The 17,033-nt window shown below is 41.8% G+C and overlaps 1 protein-coding gene across 1 annotated transcript in view; it reads left to right on the top strand.

Moving 5' to 3' along the window:
* The window catches only part of LOC124622027 (mitotic spindle assembly checkpoint protein MAD1), a 104,011-nt gene that overhangs the window by 81,665 nt on the left and 5,313 nt on the right, over positions 1–17,033 (top strand). Inside the window, exons 10-11 of the mRNA XM_047147583.1 lie at positions 364–530; positions 13,364–13,554. Coding sequence (XP_047003539.1) covers positions 364–530; positions 13,364–13,554 — 358 coding nt within the window. The remainder of the gene's footprint in view (positions 1–363; positions 531–13,363; positions 13,555–17,033) is intronic.

Below are 17,033 nucleotides of genomic sequence, written 5' to 3'. Positions count from 1 at the left end.
TTCCTTTGAAAAGGGCATGGCTGATTTCCTTCCCCATCCTTGTCCAGTCTAAGCCTGAGGTGATGAGAACCATAAGAACCCTATATATATATTCTCAGCACCTCACATCTTCCAGGTCAAATGACCTCACCATTGGCACGAATTTTAACTGTAACTTTCCTTACTTCTCCCACTTCTAGCCAGGGCTTGCAGTGCTAGTTTACGAATGATGTCTTAAAGACACTCATCAGATCGTCTGTTTATTATATAATTTATTTATTTTAATAGCAATTCTCCCTTTGATAAATAAAAAGAAGTACCGAAGACGGGTGGTAAATATTTTCTTTCCTGATTCATTTTTATCTTTATCTTTTCTCTTAACAGGTCAAATCCATCAGATGAAATGCATAACAAGAGAACAGAGGAGCTGTCTAATCTCCAGGTCGAATGTGAACGTTTGCGGGAAAGAGTAAGAGTTTTAGAGGCGGGCCAGGCAGTCAACGTTACACAAATTGTGGAAGAAAATGTGGCTGGGAGCAAGGAAGTGAAAGGTATATTATTATATTGCAGCATGTTTTGAATAAGAGAAATGGCGTAACATGAAAATACCTGCAGCTGCAGGTGTGAGCATTTGGATGCCTGTCAGCTGCTTGTGTGAATATGTGTGCTTTTGCTAGAGAAAGTGCGAGAGCTTGAAAGCTAGTGTAAGCACTGTATTCTTTTGAGTGTTTTTATATGCCACATGTCAGTCAGCTATAGATTAATGGTTGCTTTTATTTTACTTATTATTCCATCCAGGAATTTTCATTGTTGTTAAAATGAAATAAAAATAATGATCACAATCATTTTGATAAAGGTCTAAAAAATAGATAGCACCCAACAGTACTTAAACCCACAACCCTCAGCACACCAGCCAAGCAGCTTTACCGCTACAGAATGGCACAGTTTTGAAGTTTTGAGTTATTATCAAACTCTAGTACACCATGAGAAATACTTTTTTCTTGATTGCTCATAAACGAGTGTCTATCAGTGTGAGTGGGTACTTAGTGTGATACCTGGGACCTGAACCTGCCCCACTGTGTAGTTGATTTCAAAATACCAATCCCATGTCTGGGGAAGTCTCCTGGTAAGATGTGACTTAATGCGTGTGTGATAAGTAAATAATTTTTCTGTTTTTCAGGAATAGGTACCTAATGAATTTAAAATGTGTGTGCTTTGTCATGTATTGTGCTGTTTAGGATTAATGTCAATGAGAAATTTAGACTCTTTAGGGTGTAGTAAAATTCCAACCAAAATTAATAATAGGTCTCTCATAGAACTTTATGTACACAGTCTTTTATAATCAGCCGGCTTTTAAGAAGGTCTTTTCATCAAGAAATTAAATATACTGAAGTATGACTAATTCATAAATAGAGTGGATCAAGCCCATGTGACTCCATTATTTGAAACCTGCAAAGGATATTACTTGCCTAAGTGGTTATCATAGTATTATTTCCGCAAGTTATGTAGATAACATTCTGCAGTGGATGGTGGACCATCACACATAGTTCTGCTGACAGTCATTCATCGTGTGCATCATTCGCGATTGGAGCAGGGAGGAGGAATGAATATTATTCAATGTGTCCACTATTACATACCATAATACAGCTTGCAGAGTTGGATTTTTACAAATCGATATGATTACCACACTTAAGGGATTCAATCTAACCAGCTTGAAGTATCTTAGGCACATGTGCTGGGCATGCATGTGCTCCAATTTTAAAGATTTTTGTGATGTCCCGATTCAATGATGGGTGTGAGGTCCAACAACAAAAATAAACACAACATATGTGCCTTATTGATCATTCAAATGTTAAGCAAGTTGCACTGAGAAATTTAATTAGTGGCAGGGTTTGTAGGGCCACAACTGGAGGTGGGGAAACTGTGGTTTTTTTTAAAAAAATCAGGATGGTATTGCTACTCACCTCCCAGGCGCTTCAATTTTGAATAGCAGTTTGGATGATCAAGGTCCATACAGCAAGATTCCAGCACCTGTATTGAATTATTTGACTAGCAATAGGACCCAAAAGTGCTGGGACGAAAAGGCACCCATGTGCCGCAATTTGATCTGGTATAGTAAGCTGGACCACATGGAGTATGGTGGTGGCAAAGCATCGGGTGTAGTGGATAGTCAGAGGGCCAGCCCAGCATGGAGCTGAAGGTTGGCAGTGTCTTATACTGTAGTTTGAGCAGAGTGTTGACACTGGCAGCTCGTTGTCATGGCCACAGTTCTGGTCATCCAGTGTTATAGTCTACGACCATAGTGCTGATGCCAAACTCCATACCTTGATAACAATTGGTGGTTGATGGAATAAACAATGGCTGCCCAGCCGATGAGCAGCTCAGTGCCCTGGTGGCAGACTGTGTGCATGTGAATAGCATCTCAGTGACTGTATGTTTTGCTACGGTTGGTGGCAGTGTCATTTTGATGGTTGCCTCAATGTTAATTCGATGACAAAGTTCATGGCTTGCTGTAATGCAGTTTTAATACTGGTAGCGGTCAGTGCACTACTGCTGCCATCACCTGTGAGGAAACATGAGGAAAAGGTGTGGAAAATGTGCTACACCATCTTGCTGTAACATTCCTCCACGATCCAAAACTTTCTGTACACAAATTATTCATTGAGGCTGATTCATGGGGAACTATTTACATGAAATAATTCACATTGACCTGACACAGCTTTAATTCATTCATGCTGACTTTTCCTGAACTATGACTGTGTTGGTGCAGAGCTGTAGGCAGAAGAAAATGAGCGTGAGGTTTGGCTGATTTTCCGTCAATGGCAGAACAACACTGCACATGCCAAAAGCAGGACCAAGATGGTGGCCGATGATGAGGTTCTCATCATGGTAGCTTGGTGGTCGTAGTTCCTGCAGTATCAGTGTATGCGTTGAAATAAATGTTTGATGCCAATCTGGTTGTTTTGAGCAGTGATTAATTGATACACATGAAGTGGTACATGGGTGCAGAGCCACTTCTGTGCAAAGTGAGTCAATGGAGGGAGCAGGCTGTTTGTAGCTTAGACAAACAGCATCAAAAGTCACACACACACACACACACACACACACACAGCATGTGGCAGTGGTGAACTGACGGCTATGTGGTATTGGTACCCTGGAAAGCTTACTCCAGAAGCTAGAATCTTACACAGTGGTATGCGAATGAAGCCAGTAGTCCTGAAGACTGCTGCGCTTGCTGGACATGCCAGCAACTGGTGATGGATCTCTCTCCTGTGGGTGACAGCATGTGACACCTAGGCTCCTGCTCCAGCTCCAGCATGGAAACATGGGCAGCTGTACCGTGCCAGTCTTGTTCCGTTGCCCTCCAGGGCTGTTGCAGTGGAGGGCCAGGAGGCAGCTCACCAGTGCAGTAGTCCGCCTCGTGCTGTATACTCAACAACCCTGGTGATGCAGTGGGCATGCCAATGTTTCAGCACATGCCAGCTGCGTCCAACTGTTGCGGCTGAGCTGTTAGTTTCTGCGGCAACATTCAAAAAATATGGGCGGTGCTACATTACCTCTCCTTAATACTGTCCACACACATCATCTTTTACTTTTCCAATTCACTTACAAGTTAGAACAATATTGAATTATTCTTTGTCTTAATAATTTATCCTTAACAAATCGCCTTTAGCAGTACAGTCTGACACCATTAAACTCCTTTGTTTGGCACCTCCCTTGTCAGTACGATGGGTTTTTAACCTCATTTTTAGGAACATTGTCAGAACTTCGCCCTACAACAGTTCCCCTTAAGCTTTCCTATAAAACAATTCACCAAACTACCCTCACACTTGTACCACATATATTACTACATTCATTTGTCGACAAGTAATGTCCCTTAACTCACTCACTGTAATGCTCATCAAAGACTGGATTTCTCTCAAACTATTTGACTCTTGGGTACTCCTGTTCATTGAAAGCAACTTCCTGGTGTCTAATAGCACTACATCTTACGAATTAAGTCTTAGTGATTTTGTTCACAGTTTAATTGATGTATTGCTTAAGACAGGTGAACCTTGTGACAGTACTCAGCTGTTGACAGCTTTCCCTAGCTGGAATTTTGTTCCTTCACATTTTTCCATGACTCACTGAAGGTCAACTTTGGCATGATAGTTTACTCTCAGGGTTTTGTCGTACTCTTCACTACGTTATCCTTGTCTGTCATGTCAGACTGTGGCTGCATGGTAAGCAGCTTACAGCATTTGTCACAGCTTGCTCTGTTAGGCTGTGACATAGTGCCTGCACTACTGTAACATTCTGAACCTCAAGAATACACTCAAAAGATTCAGACTTATCAGCCTGATTACTATATCTCTTCTTCTTTTTCCTATGTTACCCTGCTTATGCATCTGTACTGCTTCCTCCACAACATCTGCAACACAGCTGTGAACATCAGCAACATCTTACACATTCCATGTAGTATCTACAATAATATCATTGTCTACAGTTCCACTCTGTATGTTGCAAAACTCAGTGGCAACGCGCTTCTCTGTACATAATGGTCTAGACTCTGTGACCGCAGAAAACACCCATTAGCACCCAATAAGGAAAATACTACTGCACTTAATCACCCACGTTGCTATCAGTACACTTATCAGTGTGGTCTCTGGGATGGACAGTTTACAACAAATTTTCTTATACCCTTTCCAGTGGCTTCTGATTTTCACCTGTGAAAATGGGTGTCATGTCTTTCTATCATTGCATGTTGATTTCATCTTGACTTAGAGCACTGTGTGTGTACCCAAAAATTGGACACTGTTGTGCAGTCCTGGTTTTGAGACTCCTCTTTGATAAAAAAACTGACATAGCTTCCCTTTATTTGTCTACATCAGACTAGCTGTATGTGGAAGCTTAATGCTCTCTGCTTCCTCACCAACGCCTCTTGGAGTGCAGATCATACAACTCTACTTAATATTTATTGGTCCTTGGTATCATCTTCACTGAACTGTAGTTACCAGGCTTATATATAAGTGGCACCTTGGACTATGAAATTTTTGGACCCAGTACATTATCATATAGTAAGACTGGTCGCCGATGCCTTCCAGACTAGTCCTGTAGGCAGGCTCTTCACTAAACTGAGGTTCTTAATTCTTATATTCCAATGGTATCGGCTCTTCCACACTTATATAGTCACCATATGGCAATTTCCTAGTCATCTAACTTGCCGGATTCTTTTTTTCATACAGTAGGGGTTGACATCTGATGCTCAGTCTCAGTTGGGACTTTTGGTTTAAATGCACCCTGAGACCTCCTTCTGGGATGTTCAGTTATTCCCCTAACAATGTGTTCCCTTGTATTCCCATTCACTGCTCCTAGCTCACTATACAGACTTTCAGTTAGGATCAATTTATTGCAAGGACCTAAAATTTCAGCTGCCCCCATCACCTTTTGACCTCTGTTCCACTCACTTCTTCAAGAGTGTCAGAGTGCTACCAGCATTCACATTCTTGGTTCTAAAACCATGGACAGAAAATGCATATGCTTTTACATCTTCCCCAGTCAGAAACAACTTTTGTTGCTGGAAACATGTGCTGTAGCTGATAGCCATTAGCAGAGCTCTACATTTTAATAAATATATCTCCCTTGACAATGGTTTGATTCATAGTGAGTCAATGAGTCTCCATGCTCTTGATTGATGTTACTCTGGTCACCCTGTGGCAGCTGCTATTTGCAACCTTCTATTAGAGCTAAGTCATACTGTTATGTGGACAGTATATTGTGGCAGTCGGCCGCGACCATAAATAAATGAGAACTTATACTACCTGAGGGGAGAGGAACAGTGTGAGGGAATAAGCCCCACCTCCGTCTTGATGGGCTGCCATCCTACTTCTGCGTTTTGTGCTTCCACGAAAGCAAAACTGACATAACAGTCATAGAGATCATTGATTCCTTTTGTTGTGGTGAGATTTGCATTCAAATCCTTTTATGCACCGGGATTAGTCTCTTCATTCAAAAAAAAAAAAAAAAGAGAGATAGAGAGAGAGAGAAATTGTGTCCATGTAATACTTGTTCAGTCGCCTTTCTCTGGCTCCCAAAATGTGTATGTGTCTCAGGGAATGAACTGCTCGATCACTTGGCTAGATAAGCAGTTACTCACCAATCGATTGTTTTGACAATCCTCACTGTGAACTTGCAGGTGCAGGTAAGACCTCTACTCACTCAGATATGGAGTAACATCTGGTGGACTACCTCTCTCCCTAATAAACTATTGAGCCATCAAGGAGATTGTGGCCGCACGGCATTCCACCTTCTACTCTTCACGGAAGAATTCTATCGTCCTATGTTGCCTCCACATTAGTCATACAAGAATAATCCATAGCTTCATCATATGTAATGAGCTGCCCCCATGTTGCCCACCGTTGCGCCTCTGAGGGTCAAAATTGCTGCGTGTGTACCAGGGTGGCACAACTCTGAAGCTGTAGTTTAACATTAACCAGAGATGTCATTTCAGCTACCGACAGGGAGCCTCTCATATCTTGTGGTAAACTTTTCTTTTTTCCTTCCCTAGGAGTGTATAAACTATGTAGCATTATCCACTAACTGTTGTGGAATTTTGATCATTTGGCTTACTTTCATAGCGCTCCTTCCAGGCTTTCTGTAGCTTTAGTGATTGTCTTATGAACTTGGTGCCACACTGCTTTAAATCTCGTCATGAATCTACAGACAGTTAAAATGACCTCTCCAAGGCACGGTTTCATTAACCGTAGAGAACTTTGCAGAGTGATAGCCCATTATAACATATGGCAATGAGGCATTCTAATCATTATAATGGCTGTTAACATAATGACTTGGCATCTTATTTAAAGCTCTAAATAGCTGCTTGTTTTTTCCGTCAGTTTGCAGAAGTTATGTGCTTGTATATTAAGTTCCAGATTCACAGGAGATGGCACAACTCCATCGGTAGTTGCAACATAAAATTGGCGTGTTAATCAGTTAGGAGACCACCCCATGCCTAACTACTGAGCACAGCCCTTGCCACTGTTTGAACCTGCTGATTGGGGATGGCAATAATTATCAATAAAAAGTGGTCAAGTCATAGTGATTCCCCATGGGGTTCGCCAAAGGGGTTTGTGCATATTTATTCATTTTAGGTGGTTGACTAACTTTCAGTAATCTTTGTGAAGCCATTGTCTGATGATTAGGTTCTGCCCTTTGCATGCAAGGTAAGCTTGTCCTTGTGTTGCTCTAAATCTCACTTGCAGGCCCACCACTAATAGTTTACTGTGATCGAGCATTCAGATCTAGCTGTCTTCAGTATTTTGCCAAGATAGGATTGTAGACCTGCTTCGACATTTCATTGTGTAGAGTTGCTGGAACGACTATACATTGACTACGCTAGGTTGAATACAGTTTCCTGTCACCAGTCTACAACTCTGTTTGTATTGCGAATTGTTGACAGTCTCAGTTAGCAGCTTGTGCAGTTCACCATACACGTGCAGAAATACCAACACATTCTATTGCGCATGCATTTCGAATCGACCATCTGCATTACCAAGAGTTGAAGTTCAAAATCAAATTCACTGAGACATAAGGCCCCTCAGATTGGGCAGCTAGTTGAATCTTTCAGGGTTACAAGCCATTTTAATTCTGGATGAGCAGTTACTACTTTGAAGCATACACCATACAAGTAGCATCTTGCTTTCCATGGTAGAAAAGTTTCTTCCATCCTTGTTCACCTGCCTAGGAGCATAGGCTGTTAGGTGCTCTGTTCCACATTCTTCTTACTTAACATGTATCCTAAGGTGTGGTTGTTAGCCTCACAATGATATACCCGCAGGGGTTCACCACCCTTTGACAGTTTGCATTTGCTTACTACAGGGCCCCAGCCTTTGGAGCATCTTTCCCCTACCATGCTGCATGTCTATCCTCTTGCTGTTCTTTTTCTCTTCCCTTGGGAGAACATGTCTGGGGTGTTTCCAGAATGTGTTCTGCGTTTTCAGTGGCAGACATCAGAACAGTTTAACCACTGTTTTTCGTTTCTTCTTTCTTTCTTCATTCACTTTCTCGTATCCTTCCTCTGCTTTGGTGTTTGAGGTACCTCTCTTTCTTCTTTCTCCCTGTGTGCTCCTGAAGGTCAGCCCTTGCGTCTGCCACTTAACAGGTAACTGGGTGACACACAATTCCCAGCCCCAGGTTGACATGTTGGGTTCACACATGCCCCCTGTTACAGGCCAGGACCAGGGAGGGGTGATTGCCTGAGCTGCTACCTTCCCACATTGCCCGATTGGTTCCTCTGTCAGGTGTTCGGGAGGTGCGACCTGAGGTGTGAACAACAATCACCTAAGGCGGGTACCTTTTACATCACTCCATCATTTGATCAGGGCAGACTTCCTCCAGCTTATTGGGCAGCTACTTCACCTCTTAACACAGGAACACCCTCATTCCTTCCAGACTCCGCACACACCTATTCCCATTTGGACCTATCCTTCTGCAATGCCCAGCTTGCCCATCGTCTTGAGTGGTCTGGTCTCTCTGACACATACTCGAGCAACCATTTCCCATGTGCTATCTGTTTGCGGAATCCTACCCCACCTACGTGCACACTCAAATGGCAGCTTACTAAGGCCGACTGGAGGCTTTACTCCTCCATGGCAACCTTCGATGAAGAATATTTCCCAAGTTGTGATGACCATTCAGATATCTTACAAACATTATCCTTACCATTGCAGAACATTTCATTTCTTGCACTTCCTCTGTACCAAGCCGTGTCCCAGTTCCTTGGTGAACTGATGCATGCCGCAGTGCAATTCGCGTGCAGAGACGTGCTCTCTGCGTTTTTAACTCTCATCCTGCAGTGGCAAACTGCATTCATTATAAACAGTTGCGTGCACAGTGTCATAGCATTCTACAGTGTAGTTCTTTTCAGCATCTCCACTCTCCTTTCTGTCAGTTGGGCCAACCTCTGACAGCTCTCTGGGACCGAGATCCGTTCCCCAATTTCTGGCCTGACAGTAGAAGACGATGTCATAGTGGACCCTATTGCTATCTCTCGACGTTATTTTTTTGAGATTTCAAGCTCCATCCACTATCACCCTGCGTTCCTCCATCGGAAACGAGTGGAGGAGGCTTGGGCGATACCCTTCTCTTCTCAGAATCGTGAATGCTACAATGCTGCCTTTAGTATGAGGGAGCTAGATCATGCTCTCAGGGCCAGACAACATTCACATTCAGATGTTGTAACACCTTTCTCTTGCGGACAAGCACTTTCTGCTTCATACGTACAACCACATCAGGGCAGAGGGCACGTTTCCCAGACACTGGCGTGAATCCACTGTCACACCCCTACCCAAACCCATTAAGGAAAAACACCTCCCTTCTAGCTACCGCCCCATTTCTCTCACCATTTGTATTTGCAAGGTAATGGTATGGTGGCTCAAGTCTCGCAATCTACTAACCACTGCACAGTGTAGATTTCGAGTGCGCCATTCTGCAGTTGACCATCTCATCCTTTTATCCACCCATGACATGAATGGTTTTCTGCGGAAATCCCAGACTGTGCTCCGTGTTTTCCAATTTGGAGAAAGCCTACAACACCTACTGGAGGACGGATAGAATACCAGAGGATCTGTACCCTCTACTCATGGAGCTTCTGTGGCTGCCTGCCTGCCCCATTTCCTTCAGAAATTTTTAAATGACAGTTTTCAAGGTACATGTGGGGTCTGCATTGTCTGACACCTTTATGCAGGAAAATGGTATGTCTCAGGGTTCCGTCCTGAGCGTTGCCCTCTTTACTCTCCCATTAAACCTATAATGGCCTGTCTCTTCCCAGGCATCTGGAGCTCCCTTTTTGTTGACGGTTTTGCCGTATAATGCAGTTCTCCGTGCCGTGTCTCATTGAGCAGCATCTTCAGCGATGTTTTGGTCGTCTTCATTCACGATGCATTGACAATGGCTTTCATTTTTCTTCTGACAAAACCATTTGTATGAATTTCTGGTGGTGCAGTTGGTTTCTTCTACCATCTTTACATATAGGGCCTGTTGCTCTTCCATTCATTGAAACTACGAAATTCCTGGGGCTCATGCTTGACAGGAAACTTTCTTGGTCCTCCCATGTGTCTTACTTGGAAGCCCGCTGTATGTGGTTCCTCAGTGTCTTGTGTGTCCTCAGTGGCACTCACCTGGGGAGCAGATCGTACCACCCTCCGCTGTTTGTAGTGTTCCCTTGTCCGTTTGAAACTAAACTATGGTTGTTTTGATTATGCATCTGCACATCCTTTCCTCCTACGCCATGTAACATTATCCACCATCATCGCATCCATTTGGCCATTGGCGCCTTTTACACTAGCCCGGTTGCAAATCTGTATGCAGAAGCTGCCGAACTACTGTGATTTTCTCCTCAGCAGATATGCATGTCGTTTGTCTGCTATGTGTGGCTACCAAACCTATGCCTCCTTCTTCGGTGACTCCTTTGATCACCATTATGTCTCTGTTACCTCCTGGAGTTCGCTTTTGGCTCTTGCTCTGGCAGCTTAACTTCACGCTCCATACTACTTTCCAGGTTGATGTGCGGCTTTCACCACCTTGGCTTCGTGCGGCAGCCCACGTTCACCTAGGCCTTCATTCGCTACCTAAGTACCCTGCTCCAGCCTCTCTTTGTCGCCTTTAGTTTCACGACCTTCCCAAGGACCTTCGCAATAGTACCTTTTTGTATACTGATGGCTCTTGGACTGACCGTAGTGTCGGGTGTGCTTTCATCATCGGCACTGATGTATTTCAGTAACAGCTTCTGAAACACTGCTTAGTATTTACAGCAGAGATCTTCGTCCTGCATCAGGTGACGCAGTACATCCAGTGACACAGGCTTTTGCATTGTGTCACCTGCTCTGACTTTCTGCTGTACACCATCCATCCCTTAGTTCGACGTGTCCATGAAAGTTGTCGCTTGCTCACTCTTGATAGAGCCAATGTGATGTTTATGTTGGTTTCTGGTCACATCGGTCTCTGTGTAGCCATCTGTCAACAGATGGTACCACTTTGGCATACCACTGGTCCTCCCTTCATGGGAACAAGTTCTGGGTTATTAAGCCTCTCTCAGTGGCTTGGACAACCTCGTCTTGGCTCGCTCGCTGTGAGGATGCGCATCTGGCACTGTCTTTTTAGCCTACACCGTTTGTTAAGTTGTGCTCTCCCACCACTTTGTGGTCATTGACCTGAACGTTTGACAGTTTGCCATTTCCTGACAGAATTCCCTTTTTTAAATCACTTACATTCTCATTTATGTTTGTTATCTGAGTTATCAGTCATTTTAGTGAATGACTTAGCTGTCGACAGTGTTTCACTTTTTACCCGTTGTAGCAATATGGCAGAAGGCCATTTAATTTTTAGTTTAGGACCTCCATTCCTCGATGGCATATTTTATAGACCTTTCTATATGTCCCTGGTTTTAGCTGTCTTCTCTTCTGTCTTTTGAGATTAACATGTAGTCATTTTTAACTCCTCCCTTTGTCTTAGTGTTCTATAGTTCTGACATGGGCACGTATGACCCTAGTTGTTTTTGCACCCTAAAACAAGATAAAACAAAACAAACCAAAGCCATCACAGTGGTATAGGCTGCTTCTGGTAATCCGCCAAGAATAGTATCCGTGTTCAATAAGTCCTTCAACCACATAAAGGTTCCTTCACAATGTGTTGTTCAAGAAAACTACCCACTTCTTCAGAAGATATATGAGGGGTGTCCTAATTTCTGCAAAGCTATGCACAAATTTGTGGTAATGTTTTAGCCATGCCCATAAAGAACTGCAGGTATCTCGCTTCATTAGGTATAGGAAATTCCCACGCAGTTTGTAAAAGTCGAGGATCTGTCTACAAACCATACTGGCCAATAATATTGCCTAATAGGTGCACCTCCTTTAACACATAGTGGCATTTCTCCAATTTGTGCTGTTCATAGTTGACCAAATACATATGTAACTATGCTAAATGCTCCTGGATGTCCTTTGAAAACACAGCATCCTCATACACAATGCCTTGGTTTCAGGCCTGGTAGTACTCTGTTTAACAGGTGCTGGAACATCACCAGTACATTCTTCAATCCAAACGGAATTCGTGTTATGAATAGCAAGCGCACACACCTGTAAACTCAGTCTTGTATTGATCAATTTGTGCTACTGCCAAGTGATGGTATCTGCATTACAAATCCATTATTGCAAAGCCTTTGTTTTTCGGTGTTTCCATAACATTCAACATTGTGTAAGAATTCCATGACTAACCACTGGTTTAAATATTGATAATCACAGCATAAGTATGCCCTCCTCTCATTCCTGCCCTTTTTGGATACAGTTACCATGGGTGCCGCTAATGGGCTGGTACTTTCTTCTATAATCCTGTCATCAAGCTGTTAATTTATATACCAACACTTTCCCTTCCATACTCCATTTGCAGGCAGGTCCAAATTTCTTACTCCATCTTGACTGCCATGGATACCCATGAGCCCGTATTCAACGAAACTTGCGTGCACTTCTCTTTACAGATTTGTTTATAAAGTAATCTTCCACTGACTCTGCATATAAGTTTTCCTGTGTTAACATTTATGGGGAGCATATCACAGCAATTGCATTCTCCCCTCTTTCATGAAATGGCAGAATACGACATCCACCTCCTGTCCATATGTCTTGCTCACACTACAGTATGTCATATAGTGCAGTGTCAGACTGCAGTTGAGAGCTCACACAGTGGTGGTTGACTGTCATGGTGATAGATCAGGGATACCTAACATTGGTGTCAACAGCTGTAGTGCTGGGGATGACTTTGAGATGGGACAGTGCCAAACTCCAGACCTTGGCAAGTATCAGTAGTCTAATTAACAACGTATGCTCTGTGGATGCCAAATTGATGTATTAGTTTCTGACAGATGGATTAGTTATCGCTGGATGGATTTGGCTGCTAGTCTCGAATGGATGACTGTCAAACTGCTCAGGGCCTGGCTGTATGGTGGCCATACAGATATAGTGGCTGAGCAGCTTAGTGTCCTGGTGGCTGGCCGGCCAAGCACTTATAGATGTCACCTTGGTGACTGAATGTTCTGTTGCGGGTGGTGGAAGCATCACAGCAATAATTGCCATAATGCAGCTGTAATACTAGTACTGATCGGTGCGTTAGCAAAGTAATCAGTTGATCGGTGTGTTAGCAATGTAATCAGTTGTGGAGAAAGTTTAGTAAAAGTGCAGAATGTGTGCTGGACCTACACTTCACTATATTGGAAACATTATTGTTGCTGGAAGAGGCTTCTTCAATGCCTTTCTTTTATGAAGTGTAATATCTTTAAGTCTGTGCCCATAATTTTAAATCACCTCTATTTTATTGAATGTGTTAGAAGTTTTATAAAACATATTTTTGCTTCTTACAGAACTCCGTGAGCAGTTGACGTCTTATCAGCTCAAAATGCAGCGAATGAAAGAGGCATTTACATCTTCTGGCCAGGAATTTCGTGAGGCTTGTTATGTGCTTTTGGGTTATAAGATAGATCGCATTCAACAGAATCACTATCGTCTGGCGAGCATGTATGCAGATTCACAAGATGATCACCTCATGTTTAAGGTAACACAATATGCCTGTCATCCACATAAGGATATTCATATTTTAGTTTGATTCATTTATTTGAGAAGCAGAATGAACATTTCATTTGTTCTCTAGGTTATTTCTGCAGCTGTAATACTAATTTGGGCATGTGGCAGTGAATCTCTTATAATAATAAAGTTGACTCAAATGGGCTGTACTATGTTTCCATTAACTCAGTGACCTATATGTTCTTATATATAATAGAATAGCATTGATACAGAAATCTGTACCAGAAGCTTTGTTTATAAACTATAGCCCTCTTATCCAGTGATATGTCATTGGAGATCATTACTAGTGTCTCCAGTTTTAATTGACCTTTTAATCCTTGTTCCCCAGGTTGTTATTGACATTTCTTTTATCAGGTAAGTTTCCACGTAAACAGCAGCTTGAGCCACCAACATGGTCTTATTTCAGGCTGTGTTGTATATGCAATACAGTGTTGGCAATTAACTAATGCATTTGTGTGGCTTTCCTTATGTTTTCTTTGTCTCTATACAAATTGATGTATAGATATATGGGAAAATACAAGACTTATACCACATAGTGAGTAAAGTGCTGTGTAAATGGACATAGTCTCTGTCATGTTAATAACATTAAAACAGTGAGACAATTGTCCATGACCGCAGAGACTTAAGACCTGTGGCTTTAACCACTGACATGCGAATGTTCTCCTGAGATGAATATGTTGGAGGTACTTCTATGTATCAGAGTCACCTTTATAATTGCAATGACATGGAAAATGTTACAACGTGGAGACAGTTGATGAAAGGAAAATGTGATAAATTGCAACTGTAAATTATCTCATTGTGGGTAACTCAGGAAATAACTGCAGGTTTGATGTGATGTGTCTACAAAGGTTTCACACAAAGTACCCAAGGAACTGAATGATGAAAGCATACTTTTTGAGTATGTTGTGATCAGTTATCATAATTCCTTGTTAAAATCTTCTGTCATACTGAAGGATTGGATATAAACATCTTCAGTTACCAGTGGTTGTGATTAAGTGTTGTTAAAATTATAGACATGTAGAAAAACTAGCCAGTACCTCTGTTCAGAAGATTCAAGTTTCTATACTAATAATAGAAATATTTAAAATAGGAAACATTACTTCTAGATTTCGTAATAATATGTTCATTCTCCACTAAAGATCGAGGGACACAGGGGTTAAATGGGCTCGTTACCCAGAAGATAGCTCGAGTGGGGCCACCTGCTGTGAGAAATGAGAAAGGCATTAGATGAGTAAGTGCTGTGGTGGAGAAAATGGCAAAAGAGATGGTGAAAAAGGAAAATAAATAGGCAAATCATAAAATTCTAATAACTACCATGAAGGAAAGGGTGGGAGGGAAGTTATACTAATGGTTGGTAAGTCATAAAGGGTGGCAGAATTCGAGCTTGTGTTGGAGAGCAAGTTCTCATCTCTAGAGTTCAGGAACACTAATGATAGGTGGGAGGATTCAAATGATGATGTGGTAGTGTTAACACTCAGGCCACATTAGCCACACTATGGAGTAGGGGCTGCAACTGGGTACTAGACACCCAAAACTAAGCAGGTCTCTTTCATACATTCAGCCAGATTAGTGGTGGTCATTCCTACATAAAGAGCAGCTCTATACACACATTAGTTGGTAAGTCATGTGAGCTTTCATATGTTGCTGTGTCTGTAATTTTGTACAATTCTAGTGATGCGACTGGAGTAAGAGGGTGTTTGCAAGGAGTAGGTTTCTACAGTGGAAAAGGTTTAATTTCTTAATTCAATGAAACCAGAATCTTTTTGAAGAGGTAACATTTCATATCAGCCTCAGCTGAGAAAAGACTGGTCGGGATTATCTGTTATTTTAAATAAGTGCTGGTAAATACCCATTCTGTTAATATGTAAGATACACCTTTACAGCTATGTAGGAAAGGACATGGCTGCTGAAGATGGTATTCAATGTGAAGTGAGGTCTTTTTACTTCAAGATACATTGTATTTAACATAATATGAAAGACTGTCTTCGGAGCACATAAATGCCTAATCCACTTGAAGAAGCTGATACTGTTACATAATTGCTGTTGTGGTGGTTTGCAGTTCTGTAGTTACTAGAGATGTGAATGACTCTTCATCATAAGATTATAAAAGTGAGAAATTTTCCCATGTTGGCTTTGAAGAAACACTATGGTTCACTCCAAAAGTCTTAACATCATCTGCTTTTATGGAATGGTTAGTTTGTAATGATTTGTGCAAATGACCAAGTGAGGTTGTATTAACCAAAATTGAAAAAGTACATGAAGTAAAATATTTCCTAATCACTAATTATTGTGGTTATTACATTTGGAATGGGGGGTTTCTCCCTTAATTGCATCTTAACACTTTTACTGCTACAAACGACCTCTCTGTATTCTGTGCTGAAATGCTTTTTGTTATGGCTGTACTGCTCACCAAACGCTGGTGCCTGTGCTGAAATATTACGTTTCAGCTGATATTAAATACTTATTGTCCAATTTTGCAAAAATTATTATGTGAAAAAATTTGATTTTTGCACATCTTATAGTCTTGTCTTTGCTTGATAAAGGATGCAATACTCACTGCACTGAATCAAATTAAGTACATCACTGCACGAAATTTTAAAGATTTTGCAGAGGTAAAAAAAACCATTGCATGTTTTTTATTTTAGCTCATATATTGCATTAAATGAAATGTAGATAAGATTTCGAATTTTTGTTTAAAATTTAGAGCAAAACAATATCTACTTCATTCTTGAGTTATTGGGTCGTATATCTGAAGGACAGTCAGTCACAATTTGCCCATTCACGTCGCTGCACATTGCAAATCGTGGTCATAACAATTATCACATCTCATAAACGATTCAAGATGTCAAAACAAAAACAATTCCCCCCCCCCCAAATGATAGCATGCAATGAGTCCCATATATTGTATGAAATTTCTATGTTCGCTGAGATATGGAAGTAACTCGTCCGCAGCAGTGATAGGTCGACGGCCCAGGATGCGTATGGATGTCCATGGTACTATAGGAAAACCCGAGTGGTGCATGCATGTGTGTCCGCAGTACCTCAGGAATGTTGTGGATGGATGTGTGTGTACAAGGAGACCACCTATGGTAGATCCTAATTTCCACTCCATTTGTTCAAGGTTGTGCAGCTGTTAGACTCATAATGTAACCAGCTTGATGGATCCATTTTTAAGGAGCAAATATGGATGAACTGATCATTAAACTACACTGCATAATGCATGGTGTTTCGATCCTTTACACTTGATTGCCCTGTGTCTGTCAAAGTCTGACTGACAGCTTAATTACAGTATTGACTCGAGGACTCCTTTGGTGCATGATCAGTATGTGAACTGGTCATGTTTATCTAGAGCTCTGATGTATAGAAGCACTCAGGCCTGAGTTGAGGCTGCTAGGAGCCATGCTCTGTCAGAGATTTTGCACTATAAGTAGGCGTTACCAAGCTCCTTAA

Source organism: Schistocerca americana, chromosome 7, assembly GCF_021461395.2.
Source record: "Schistocerca americana isolate TAMUIC-IGC-003095 chromosome 7, iqSchAmer2.1, whole genome shotgun sequence".
In the NCBI taxonomy this organism is placed as follows: domain Eukaryota; kingdom Metazoa; phylum Arthropoda; class Insecta; order Orthoptera; family Acrididae; genus Schistocerca; species Schistocerca americana.
Note: the sequence above shows the minus strand (reverse complement) of the source record. Positions and strands in the feature narration are given on the sequence as shown.